The following is a 14,002-nucleotide window of genomic DNA, read 5'->3' as shown; positions in this document are numbered from 1 at the left end:
CGTGCTGAGAAACTCCCATCGCTTCTGTGAAATTCCAATTTTCGCACGTGATAGAGGATCGCAAGTGTTTCCCATTGATTTCAAAGGGAAACATTGCATCGCATACGCATGCACATCAGACAGTATGCGAGCGCCATGCGATGTCTTTAAGGTCCCATTGAAAACAATGGGCAAGACGTTCCGAGGAACTCAAAAATAGGATGTGCAGCGATTTTTTTTACCTCGTAGCACTGCTGTGAGGGAAAACATCGCTCATGTGTATGAGTCCATTCAAAAGAACAGAGTTCATATTTGCACTCAGGTATATGTAGCCTAATGGTGAGCCAGAGAATTCAGGGCTCTCAGACACTTTTTGGACCATTGTCCCATGCACTCTGCGTGTCGCCATAGTCTCCACTAGCAGCAAAACATCTCTGTAATTCAGTGTGATGATGATACAACAACAATATTTCTTCTAGCTTCAGTATAAATTCATGCTAAAATCAAATACAATAAAAAAATTGTGTGCGCCTCCATATAAATCTGTAGGCATGCAGCAATACAGTATGGAAGACAGCAGGCTATACTACGAGTCTATACAATAGGACCTGCCAAGGGCAGAGGATCTAAACCTTCCCGTTACACTACCTTGTATGGAAGCAGAGGAATCCTCTTCTGATGGCCGTCTCTTATCAAACATCTGTAGAATAAAGCAGTATGTAAATGCCACACAAACCGTATACACATCCTGCAACAAAACAAAATTGCTAATATACAATAGAAAAGAAGTACCTTTATGATAAAGTAGCTCTCATCTATCCTAGCAATACAGTAATGCATGTAGGTCAGGAATGCTATCTATTCTCATTAGGGAGAGCACCTAGAAGGTGAGTGAGGAGACTTATAAGGCCATTCATGCTCCTCTGGGTAATATGCAAATAAGGGAGATGGAACAATACCTCTGCATCGCCACCTATTGGAAGGCAGCATTCCTGCCAGTCAATGTTAGCATCTTCATAGAAGCCTTGTAACAATGACTGGGAATTGAAAGCCAAGCCAGAATGTAAGCAAACCTCCAAGCCTGCCATCACCCAAATTTCAATAAAGACTTTGTGTAGACGAGGCTTCTATTCCCATCAGCTGCACCACATTCATGGATCCATCTATACCATCAATGCCAATCTGACCCCCATTGGCTTACAACAGGATTAAGTGCAGACCTGTCCTGGTGTCAGTTGCCTTGCCAGGGAGAATATCACTGTGCATAGCATTATTCCTCCTGTCAAATTTGCCTAACTTAGTGGTGGAGCCTGCAGTACAAATATGAACAGAACCATACCAGCATACACTCAAAAGGAGGAGTGCTAACATGCCTTCTTATTTAAAGGTAACGAAAAGGAGCAATGGAATAATCCGCCATGGTGCTACCTATTGGAATGGTACCCTCCCTATATCTGCCTTGCAGTATGACTAGTAAGCCAAACCAGAACATTTCTTGACTTTTTCCCAATTGCATGGCCTGTATAAGACTCCGTACACCTTAGTGGTGCTCTTCAAAAGGAGAAATATTACCCCAAACTCACGTTGATGGCCTCTCACCTGCCCAACCAGAATCCTACTGTACACTAAGAGGGGCAAGAACAGCAAAACAGCTGTATGTACTTTGATATTCCGGTGTGGATTACATCGAGAGCCACATTACTACATGAATATTCTGGTGGAGATTACATCAGTCATACGACTAGGCCTGTTAGAAGGTGGGATATTCACTCATAGGGCAGCTACAATGCCAATAAGATGGCGCTGTGGAGAAGGATTCCATCACTCATTTGCATGGCTTTTAACCAAAATTCCCTGCCCCCTTGTGGTGCTGTCCGCGCTCTCCACAATGGTATACATTACTCCACCCCCAGACTCAAGATACAGGCAAAAAGTAACATAATTACACAAAAGTCAACAGAAACCTTGGTATGGAGAACCTACAGAAGGAAATAGTGAGTTCATGAAAAGCTGCATTCTTCAGCCAAGGTTTATGATTAGTTACATCCATAAAGCAGCAGGAAAGAAACATTTCGTGTGAGTAAGTAGCCATCTGCAGAATAGAAGACAATTCATTCAGTTTCACCTCATTTCTACCTCTATCCTCCCTGTCCTCATTTTATTAACACACACTGCTACATAAGTCTCCAAGCATTCACCTAAAGAGAAAGGAGCTCATGACAGACAGTTACCACCATGTTTCCCTGGAAATAAGATCTACCCCTAAAATAAACCCTACCCTGATCTTTGGGGGGACTTGAAATATATGCCCTACCCTGCAAATAAGTCCTAGCTACACTACATTAAAAAAGCAATACATTACCTAGCAGGCGCTGTCTAGGTTTCTCCTGCTGGTCTCCGGAGTTCTTTCTCCTGCTGGTCTCCGGAGTTCCTGCAGGCTTGTTGCAGTTCTCTGCCACCAACAATTGCTTGCCGGTAACAGGGTTAAACCCTGCCTTCAGCAAACGATGGTTCTGATTGGCTCAGTCGCGATGCCCGAGAACCAATCAATGCAGCCCTAGATGAACCAATGCAATGGCTCTGATTGCTTTTTTGAGTGCTGCATTGATTGGATCTTCAAGCTGCGGCTGAGCCAATCATTGCAGCACTCGAAGAACCAATAACGGCAATCACATTGGTTCATCGAGCGCTGCATTGATTGGTTCTCGAGCGGTGCGGCTGAGCCAATCAATGCAGCGCTCGATGAACCAATGCGATTGCAGTGATTGGTTCTTTGAATGCTGCATTGATTAGTTCTTTGAGTGCTGCATTGATTGGTTCTTTGAGCACCGCAGCTCAGCCAATCAATGCAGCACTCAAAGAACCAATCCCAACAATCACATTGGTTTATCGAGAGCTGCATTGATTGGTTTTGGAGCGCCGCGGCTGAGCCAATCAAGGCCATCGCTTGCTGGAGGCGGGGTTTATAAACCACCAGTGTGATCACATTCTTCAATTAGGATCTCTCTCAGATTCCAATCAAAGCTAAAACTATCACTTGCTACATGTCTTAAAATTACAATTACAGATATAGCTGAATAGTGTGCCGCAGAAATCTCTTTCTCAAAGGACACGGGGCTACAAATATGTACCGTAGTAGATATCCTTTCTTGACATTGATGAATATCGAGGGAGGATTGGGAGAATGCAACGATCCCTTTAATTTTCATGGGTAAGATCATAGCAAACATAGGTTTAGAAACTCATGTAATGGTTGTTCAAATGAAAGGATATATAAATATAGATGATTGTTAACCCCTTAAAGGGGTTCTGACATGAAAAAAAAAAAATTGTACTCACCTTGCCTGGCCTGGCCCGATCGCCAGGCATGTCCCCTCCAGCCGGCATCTTCTTCTGTGCCTTTAAAGCAGAGCAGGAGCGGTCAAAAAGACCGCTTCCTGCTCTGGTCCGTCCGTCAGGCACTTCCGAGGTGAACGGACGGCGCACAGTGCTTGCTGTGGGCGGCCCGTCCGTCCTGCTGAACTCCGGAGTGCTGAGCATGCGCAGTGGAGACGCGACCCGTCCTGACTCCTGTCAGAGGGCACCTCTCCGCTGCGCATGCGCGCGATCCCGCAGCGGCGCGGCTGCTGGAGGAAGAAGACTGCCCGCCGGGAGGCATACTAGCACTTTCTGCTTAGGTTAAGCAGCGCTGCTGATTAGAGCCACCTGATTGGCTCTTCGGCACCACGTGACTGCACAGCCTGCACCAATCAGGTGGCTCTAGTCAGGCTGCTTAACCTAAGCAGAAAGTGCTAATATGCTGCCGGGAGATGACCCCCCGATGTCAACAACAACAGAAGACAAGGTAAGTATAAGATTTTTATGCTTTAGCAGCCATTAACCCATGGGTTCCCTGGGTCCATTAGGCAGACCAGGGAACAATGGCTGCTAAAGCATAAAAAAATTATTTGTGTCACAACCCCTTTAAGGACTTGGCCTATTTTAGCCTTAAGGATGCTAGAATTTTTGGGGCAATTTTCATCTCCGCTTTTTAAAAGCCATAACTTTTTTATTTTTCTGTCGACATGGCCGTATGAGGGCTTGTGTTTTGCGTGGCAAACTGTAGTTTTCATTGGTAACATTTTTTGGTACATATAATGTATTGTAAACCGTTTATTAATTTTTTGGGGAGGGCAGGGAGAGAGAACGAATTCTGCCAAAAATAAGGAGAGGAGATCAGTGTTCTAGTTGATCCCCACTATTGCAGCCGGCCTCAGCTGCGGGAGGGCCCAGGCTCTCTTTTAAACCTGCATCATCTATAGGACATAGGTTTACATCCTGTTGCGTTAACTACCACCACGCCTGTGGCTTTAAGGGGTTAAAGAGTCAATCCTATCACACAAAGGGATTACATTGTGCTGGGACATATCATCACTTTGTGATCAATGGTGGTCTCACTGGCAGGACTGTCCCAACAATGCATTGCCGTTTAGCGCTGTGTCCCCTACAAAGTGGCTTTAGACCACTTGAATGAAGTTGTCCTGCAGTTCCCTGTAGGTCGTGTTGCCGGGAGCAGTGCTGGACAGCTAAAACTCAGATTGTCAGAGTTTGTGACAATAATCCTATAAATGTGTCAGATGAATGTTCTGGCAGCTACTGTTACACTAGTTATACCATCATGTGCCGTTCACATATGTAGTAGAGCAGCACATCTAGCACTTACCTTTTAACGGTTGGTTCTCGACTTGTCTTGTTTTTCAGTCCCTAGTGGAAGGGAATTCCAGGCACATCGAACACGTCAGCCACTATCATCTCTGAAGGACATCTGTGACACAGAAAAGGAAGATGGGGATACCCCGTTTTAGCTTTCAGTGTCAAAACCAATCTGAACTAAAGACGATTGCTTTTACAAAAAGTGAAATAGGTGACAAACACATTGGTTCGCTTGGGTTCACACCACATCTGTTCATCTCCTGTTTTGGAGATGTCTGCATGAAGCTTATCGTGCTGCATTCACCTAAGGGTAGAAGGGAAGACTTTCTTCATTCAAGTCCGTAATCATACAGCTTCGAGTGCGTTGTGCCTGACCCTCTCGGGTACAACTCGCAGCAGACACCCCATCCATGTGCTCCTGATGTACATGGCACTGCACCTTTGTATGTCCTAATCTCATCCGTGCGTCAGATAACGATAGGACGTGCAGCGATTTATCAAACTGTCGGTCCGAGTGAAAAATCCCACTTGAATGAACGCATTCAAGCGAATTTGTTCTTTTTCTGTGCGAGTTCTGTCCATCTCGGAAATAACACACACGGAATAATTGTCCACGTGAATACAGCCTTAGAGTTCTTTCACACAAGTGTATATCGGACACTGTTTTCACGGCCGGCCGATATACGCTACAATCTGATGCATTGGATTCCAATGCATCAGATCAAATGGCCGTATTCCTGGGGGGGGGGGTTAAAAGCGCATAACCGGGCCAAAAAGATAGTCCTGGAACTATCTTTCTGGCCGGAATACGTCGTCTGCTGCATGGGCTCCTATGGGAGCCAATGACAGCGGCCAAAGAAGGGAGGGAGTTTAGCAGCGTGACTGCTGAACTCCTCCCCCCTTTTCTCCTCCTCTCTACTCACCTCCAGCTGTTTGCGATAGGAGGGGGCTTAGCTCTGCCCCCGTCCCGCCCACTCCCATTGCAAGCATCCGGAGGGAAGGAGAGAGGAACTGAGCCGGTGAGGGGAGGCAACGACATTGAGGCCTCGGCGTATACGCGCAAGGCCTGTGCAAGATTTGTGCGCCCGTTCACGCGTTTTTACGGCGCCAGGGAGTGCACATCGAAACACCAATGGCCATGTGAAAGAGGCCTTGGGTCCCATTTGATAGTCCATAGATTTTGACCATATACTGCCTATAGACTTTGAGGCTATTCGCATGGACACTCTTTCACACGAACTGATGGGCCATGTTAAAGAAATCGCTGCAAGTCCTGTTCTTGTATGTTGTCGCAGATGAGAACAGCAGAGTCCATGTATGCCATATATTGGACAGGTGGTAACTCACATTAAAGGGGTTGTACCAGATTTACAAAGTATCCCCTGTCTAAAGGATAGGGGATAATTCGCTGATCGGTGGGGGTCTCACTGACGATCACCTATATTACGCATCAGGGGCACGTTGAAGGCACATGTTGAGATGCTGCAGTCAGTCGCACGACGATATCTTCGGGGCATGCTAAACAGTGTTTTCCAGCAGGATAACACAGAGAACAGCAGTAGTCAGATTTTGCACGTTGTTCAGTGGATTCCTTGGCCAGCATTGGACTCTGTGAGACACGACTGGACTTGGAGCAAACGCTAATGAAGATGATCTCTAGACTACGGTGAATACCACATGGTCAGCATCACCCCACAACCGTATTCGAGGTCCCATCATGTTAATGACTGTATCAGGCAGTATGGCAGCCCCACTTCTTACTGGTCTTACTGTTTATCAGGCACAGGAATTTTTTAAAAAATTAAAATCATTGTTCAGCACTTCCCCCAGTGATGAGTTTTGGCTTATTTCGAGCATTTTTTTGTGGCGTGGCGTTTTCCCGGTGAGGCAGAATATTTACTAAAATACCACTTAGATGCAGAAAACGATGGTCCTGGATTTAGTTGAACTATGGTGGCAGCACATTACTAACCACTTAACATTCTGGCCATGTTTTTAACATACAACACCTTAAGACTTTTAAGAGTTTAATTCTTAGTTATGCAAACAAATATTTTGAGCGTGTGGCCCTGCACTTTATTCCTAAGACTATATATGGGGGCATGGAGCCGGCAGTAGTAGAATAGGAGTGGCAAAAACGGTTTGCTTCTGGTCTAAAAGGGATTGTCTGCTTTGGAGAACACCTACTCACATATCCTTTTTGCGCACATGGAAGTAATAAAGGAGAATGACCCCCCACTTGGCACCGGCTGATATTACTCAAAAAGTAGTGAAATAAAGGAAATAAGAATATAAACCAGAAGCAGGGCTAGAACCTTGTAACCACAAGGAGCACTCACAGAACATATGGAAGCAGCACCGTTCCTGTGGGCTACATCTGACAGGGATTCACACCGAGGAAGAGATCTGACCATGTGGTTCCTACACTATCACCCTCGGAGCACTTCTGCTCCTTCGGCAGTTTTGGTCTCCTTCCAACCACTGTAGACAGCTATATAAGAGCTATATGGGGCTATATGGAGTCCCTCGCTTTCAGGACAAAGTTGTCTCCTAGGACCGGAGTAGAATGGGATGGGGGGTGGATATATTACCTACTGTTATTGTTCTCTGTGGTTCCTCTGATTGGCCAGTTCTGGACACGTTTTTGGCCATCCAAGATAGCTGATAATCTTCAGGCTATATAATCCCCCACAGAGCATTGTTAGTGTTAGACTACTTATCACTATGCCCGCTTTCCAAATAGCCAGAAGAATTCGTGTGATCCGTACTGGCCAATCAGAGCAGTGCATGTTAGGCAATTAGAAAATTGCTGCAGCCATCTTGGTCGACTGAAAACAGGGCTTGCAACTGGTGGATCGGAGAGGCAACAGAGCAGAACAACTAGAGGTAATATATTCACTTGCACCTCGTCACGGACAGAACTTAGTCACTTTAAGGGTGAATGCACACAGGTGGATTCAAATTGCGGAATCGGGAGTGGGTAACCGCCTGTGGATTCCGCTACAAATACTGTCCACAGCATGCAATGCAAAAGGGATTCTGCCTGCACACGGGTGGAAATCAATTGCGATTTCTGCTCATGTAGGAGAGAGGAGGGGGGGGGGGGAAATCAAAGCATGCTCTATTTCAGTATGGAATCCGCACAGACGGGTTCCATTGAAGTCAATAGAAGCTGTCTGACCCATGGCCTGTCCGCAATTGTTATTGTGGACAGGCCATGGATTCTGCAGCAAAAAATAAAAAATTGCACTGCACATGTCCGACGGTGAGCCATGTGTACCATCTGCAGTACAGCAAAGACGACGAACATACAGGTACGCACGTATGCCGGCTGGGCACAGAGTTGGATTCCGCTGAAGGCTCCCGTGTGCTGAATGCGACTCCGCCCGTGTGCATGAAGCCTTAGAGTTTTGATAAATTGATGAATCTGACAGGTAATGAATATGCCCATGAGACTGATTACCATCCAGGGCATGATGTTTGTATGTTCTCTCCATGATTAGGGTAGGTGTCCTCCTGCTGTTTTTGTCAATCATCTTTAAATGCACTATAAAGCCTCATTCACAAGGATGTGATTTGATCTGTATTTTCAGGACATCACTATTTGCAAGTCAAAACTAGGAGTGGGGAAAAAAGGACAGAATTGTAAGTGCCTTCACACAGGCATATGTGAACAGCGTGGACATTATTGAACTGCATTGGGTTATTCAGTTGAGCGTATTTTGTGTGTGCAAAAAAATTAAAAAATTTGCAGCACGTCCTATTTTGGTCCATATCTTAAAATCATCCATTAAAGTCTATGGGATCACGTAATAATGTAGTAAATCCACAGTTGCTTGCGTATTCACTGCTTTTGTGGCTGAAAAAAAAATTGTGACATCAATTGGCCTTTTTAAAAAATAAAAAAAAAGTTGTGTAATGAGTGCAGTGAATACACACGCAAATAAAACCACACCAACTATACATATATACACGCAGTAAAAACGCTGTGGATTTGCTGTGGATTTTGGTGCAGACCTGCAAAAATTTGAATTCAATTGGAAGGGTGAAAACTGCAGCAGATCCGCAGCAAAATCTACCAAAACCCACAGTAAATCAGTTGTGTGTAAATATACTCCAATGACCACCGATCCAGAGAATAGGCAACCTGGGTCCCCCTTCTTGCCAATGTGGGGGTCACTTCTCCCATCCGCAGTGACGGCAGGTTGACTGGAGTGAAAAAAAGTATATCACCTAGAAGCGCTGTCCTAGCCCCTGCACTGGTCTTCATCATCTCTTCTGGCCAGGGATTCAAAAATCCCCGCCTCCTGGAAGTGCTGGCTGACACTTAGCTAATCACAGCCAGCACTCTATGAATGACTGTGATTGGTTCATCGAGCACTGGCTGTGATTGGCTAAACGTCAGCTAATCAGAGGCAGCGCTTCCAGGAGGCGGGGATTTTTCAATCCCAGTCAGAAGAGATGAAGAATAGTTCCAGGGGGAAGATGCGCCCAGGCTGAAAGCGCTTCTGAGGTGATGTATACAGTTTTTTTTCCCCCTACAGCTAGGGCTTAGACAGTAGGATTTCCTACTTTCAAAGCTGCATTGCACAAAAATCGTGTTTTCGTGCGATGCAACAAAGAGGAAGATTCCATAGGGAAACATGGGCTACAAAACCTCACGAGTCGTTGGCATATTGTCGGACCAGCGAAGTTTTTGTGTCGGGTTGTCGCATGCTACAAAACATTGCATGGGCTTCACATACATGCGATTTGTAGCATTGCAGCAACGCAACAAGATCGTGTGACTTTGTCGCTCGTGTGAACGAGGCCTTACAGAGCACTTTTGAACCCATTCCAGGTATTTAACATGAGCCTCTAGTTAAAGCTCTTATACGGGGGCTGCTAGTCACTGAAAAGTTAAAAGCTTGCAAACTTTCTAATAAACTTTGTGTTTAAATTCCTCACCAATTTTCACTCCGCAGCACCAGACTGGATGCTGCCATTTGCTGACAGCAAGCAGACATTTTTTCAAATGAGAAATTGAACATAAACTGCAGAATTTACATTTTTTTCATTATTTTACACTGAGCCTAGTTCACACATTTTTTGTTTTCGCCTAGCTGCTCCGGTGAAATTGGAAATGAAACAACCGGGTAGCTTTCCATTGATTTCTGTTCTCCACTGACAGCAATGTTAAAAAACAAAATGTTGCAATCCATGTAGGTTTAGTTCCACAAACTGAAAACAAAAGCGCAACAGTCCATGATTTAGCTTCAGTTTGAAAAACAGAATAGCAACTAAACAGTGACAAACAGGTTGACACATAATGCCATCAGTTTCAGTGCACGTCTAAGGGCACAAAAACAGCATTTTCTTTCCAATCGGATTATTGCTGTGGAAACTGCGGTCTGACATCCGCCACGATCTCCGCAGCAATGTTTGTCCATAGACATGCTGTGTAAAACAATTCTCCCCTGCCAACGAGTGGAAATCAGCTGTGATTTTCCACTCACGGGGGAGAACCGCAGCATGTTCTAATTTGTGCGGGGACAGGTGAGTATTGGGTCTCTGGGTCTGATACCACTGTGGGATTTCGCAGGTGGAATCCGACCCAGCTTTGGGCATGAGGCCTTACCTGTTCCCACAATGGAATAACCAGATGGAAACAAAACAGCTAGTGTGAACTTAACCTTTGTACAAAAGCTAGACAACTTCTTTAAAGGGGTTGTCTGGTTACTGGAGAAACTTCGCCTTATGGGGCCCACTGTGCTAACATTACAAAAGGAGCTGTACTTGCCCATCCTCTGCTGCCAAGATGCAGTCCCGCCGTGGGCACGAGGTTTGTAGTAGTCATCGTAAGTTTACCTGACTGACAGAATCACCGCCTGTTCTCCTGCATCAGCGCTCACACCCCGAGTGCCATGATGCCAGAAGTTTGGAACAGTGACGCTGCAGCAGACAGGTGACTTTGGATGATATCATCTGCCACAACAGAACCATGGCGGGGCTGCAGCGTTGGGTCGTGGCGGCAGAGGCCAAGTACAGCTCCTTATGTTATTTTAGCACAGTAGGCTTTATAGGCAGGGGATGCCATCCAGTAAATGGACAACCGCTTTTATATGTGCTCGAAGGACTGAGGAAAGAGGTGTGGGGGTGAAGTCTGCTAGCACCGGATATGTCAACCCCTAGATAACTGGCACCCAGAAAAGAGAATATAAAAGCTGGGACAATAGCTGTCCTATAAAATCTGCAGCCACGCCTCACTAGAAGGATGCTGTTGGCCTCCGCTCCCATACAGATGTGCAAGGACATACTACCAGGAACATCCTGTCCTCCCGGCTCTAATTGTATGAGTAGTTACCACTCCTGTTGGAAGCATGTGCCTCATTGTATCACTCCTGACATAAGCGTCAGGAGAGTCACACAGCTGTCTCTACTTGGCAGACAGTCTGCTTGCAAAAGGAGAAAAAGAAGAGTCGATTCTCAAGACAAAATTTGGAAAAAAAAAGACACATTTGCTATAATATTTTTTTTTTATTTTTGTTTTTATTTTTTCCAATAGAAAATTCACAAATTGCTGAAAAGAAACTCTGCTGATACAGGAGCATATAAATACCATACAATTACAGAACAGAAGCCTTAGGAGGAAGTCCGTGCCAACGGGAGTCACTTATAACTAGATAGAGCTTTACCATTCTCCTATGAGCTGCGGGCAGTCCAGCTGGCAGCACCCCACACACCCCCTGGCTGCCGCCCCAATAAACAGAGGTGGCTGCTAGCGGCTTTCTGGTAGCTACAACAATGGATTGAGACCCCAGAAGGAAAACTATCATGGATGAGCATTATTCAGATATATGTCCCATCACAAGCCCACCAGATAGGGCTTCAAGGCAATCTCACCCAAGGCTACAGACACTAATGTTAGCAGAGGACGCATCCGCAGAACAGCATCACTGGGTGCAGCAGGACGACTGGGAACAGAAATATGGGACAATTTACACTGTGGGGTCAGGAGAAGGAAACAAGAGGAGCCGAAACACAGATATCGGAAATTCACAATATCCAAATATAGGCTTCCAATATGGCGGCAGCGCTGACACCATGCAAAAAGTGTTGTAAATCGAAGAAAGAAAAAAAAATGATATTCTTACAAATAGGAAACCTTTTAATGGCGACTTTACGGAAAACTATAGCACTTAATCAACTGACTAAAAAAAGGAAAAAAAAAAAACACAAAACTATTTTCTTTTTCCATACTGAAGTAGTAAAAAAAAAAAAAAATTCCACGTAGGAAATTCAGGCCTAGACCCTAAAGCCCCAGGACATATAGTTACATCAGAGGGGGATGCATTTGTATAGAATGGAGTCGGGAGCCGATCCCGCTCCATACACCGTAGGTACCGGCTGTCTGACAGCTGACACCTACCCGCAACAGCCATGTTCAGAGTTCACACCGATTGTGGATGTTAACCCTTTACCGCTTTCCAATCCACCGTCTGATGTCTTCCTACATTCTGATTGAAGCTTGTACAGCTCCAGTGTCAAGAGGACATCCGACAGGGTATTCTTACCGTCTATTACAGCCATTCCGCTGTTGGAGCCTCTCTGACGCACACACACTGGCTTTAGCCAGCAGATGGCACCGTTGTATAACAGCAAAAAGAGAAAGCCTTTTAGGGAAACCCTGAATCCAAAATTGGATTGGAAAGGATTAAACGCCCTGATCGGTGCTAAAGGGTCCCAAAAATCACTCCCGCGCAATGAGATCGCTAGGTGCTGTTTGGTTGGCTTTCTGAAGGCCCGTAGGGCTAACCATGAATGATCGCAGGTAAACTGCATATCAGAATACAGTTTAATGCAACACTATGGTATGATCAAAATAAAAAATATTTGGCATCGCCAAATCCGTGAAAGTCCGATCTATGAAATGAATGCATTATTTATCTCACATTATGAGCACCGTGTAAAAAAATAAAATACACAACGCCAGCACTGCACTATTTTGGTCACCCTGTCTGCAAAAAATGCAATAAAAAGCAGCCACAAAAAGTCATATGTACTCAAAAACAGTCAATAAAAACTACAGGATGTCCTGCAAAAAAGACACAGGTGCTCACACAACTATGTCAATGAAAAAAAAGTTGACTGTCAGAATTTTTTTTTTTAAAAACTAGTAGAAAAAAAAAACAAAAAAAAAAATTTAAATTGGGTAGTTGCAGTCGTACTGACCGGCAGAATAAAGTGGTCGTTCCTGCTGCAGTGTGTACGCCATAAAAACAAGTTCACCCAAAGTTAGCAGAACTGCAGGTTTGTTTGTTTTTTTAATTCCGCTTAGAAGTTTTAAAAAGTTTTCCAGTACATTACATGGTCCAGTCAACAGCGCCATTGAAAAATACCATTCATCCTGCAAAAAACAAGCCCTCCGCTGCCTCTACTGAAACGGGGAAAAAAAAGTTATGATTTTTTTGAAAGTGGCAAGGAGAAAACTAAAAATGGGAGGGGGGAAAAAAAAGCCCACATCACTAAGGGGTTAACAGTGCACGATTACTGCACCGGCGTGCAGAATGAGAGCGCTTTCAGGATGCACTCTTAGCACTTCTCCCCACCCAGCACTGAGGGGCTCATCCTGCAGCCGCACTGCGGACTGTCTGATGGGGGGAAACAAAGTTAAGCAAGTTTGTGAAGACTCGAGCTTCCCGCCGTGGGGGCGGCTACACACGTGCACCCACTTGTATCTGCGAGCTCTAATGTGGACTATTGTGAAAGCTGCTCCTGTCGGGCCGCGGCAGTCTACACACGGAGCAGCAGCGCCGCCGCCGGTACCGCCGTCTGTTAGTAATCAATGGCTTCCTGTCAGACATGGGCGGATATCTCTGTCTCACCCTCAGTAATGGGACCAGCGCCGCTCCCGCCGCACCGAGCGTCCAGGCCTCTCTCCTACTACTTCTCCCAGGGTTCCATTTCTTTCCGGGGTCGCACATTTCCACTTCCTGAGAACGACAGAAACCATCGAGTAGCGGCGCTGGATAGAACGGAACTCATCAGTCCTCCCGTAACTGGGCGAAGGTGCGCATGCGCCAACGGCAAAAGCGCGGGCTTTGTAGTGTTATGCGCGCTGTGTAGGGATGGTGGTCAGCTCACTCGGCTCCCTGTCACCGCTAGAGAGGTGCCACACAGCAGTGGGGACAAGAAGCAGTAAGACTGGGGCGTATGTGTATTTACGCCCACATTTACGCTGTTTTACTGAATAGTTGTGTATTTGCACATTTTTTGCTGTACTTTTTGCATGCCCCAAAAAAGCTGAAAACACACCAATGCTCTCCGCCATTGAAATAGACTATTAGGCCGT

The 14,002-nt window shown here is 45.5% G+C and overlaps 1 protein-coding gene across 2 annotated transcripts in view; it reads right to left on the bottom strand.

Moving 5' to 3' along the window:
• ZDBF2 (zinc finger DBF-type containing 2) overlaps positions 1-13,639 on the bottom strand; it is a 32,481-nt gene extending 18,842 nt beyond the window's left edge. The window contains exons 1-4 of one of the 2 annotated variants that reach the window (XM_066576088.1): positions 13,536-13,639; positions 4,682-4,783; positions 1,963-2,071; positions 628-679 (exon numbers count right to left, since the gene is read on the bottom strand). In XM_066576088.1, coding sequence (XP_066432185.1) covers positions 628-679; positions 1,963-1,995 — 85 coding nt within the window. In that variant the 5' untranslated portion in view covers positions 1,996-2,071; positions 4,682-4,783; positions 13,536-13,639. The remainder of the gene's footprint in view (positions 1-627; positions 680-1,962; positions 2,072-4,681; positions 4,784-13,535) is intronic. The other variant, XM_066576089.1, reaches the window with a different exon arrangement.
• Positions 13,640-14,002: the final 363 nt, after the last annotated feature.

Source organism: Eleutherodactylus coqui, chromosome 8 (genome assembly GCF_035609145.1).
Source record: "Eleutherodactylus coqui strain aEleCoq1 chromosome 8, aEleCoq1.hap1, whole genome shotgun sequence".
Lineage (NCBI taxonomy): Eukaryota > Metazoa > Chordata > Amphibia > Anura > Eleutherodactylidae > Eleutherodactylus > Eleutherodactylus coqui.
The sequence above is the reverse complement of the archived record's forward strand: the minus strand, read 5'-3'. Positions and strand labels throughout refer to the sequence as shown.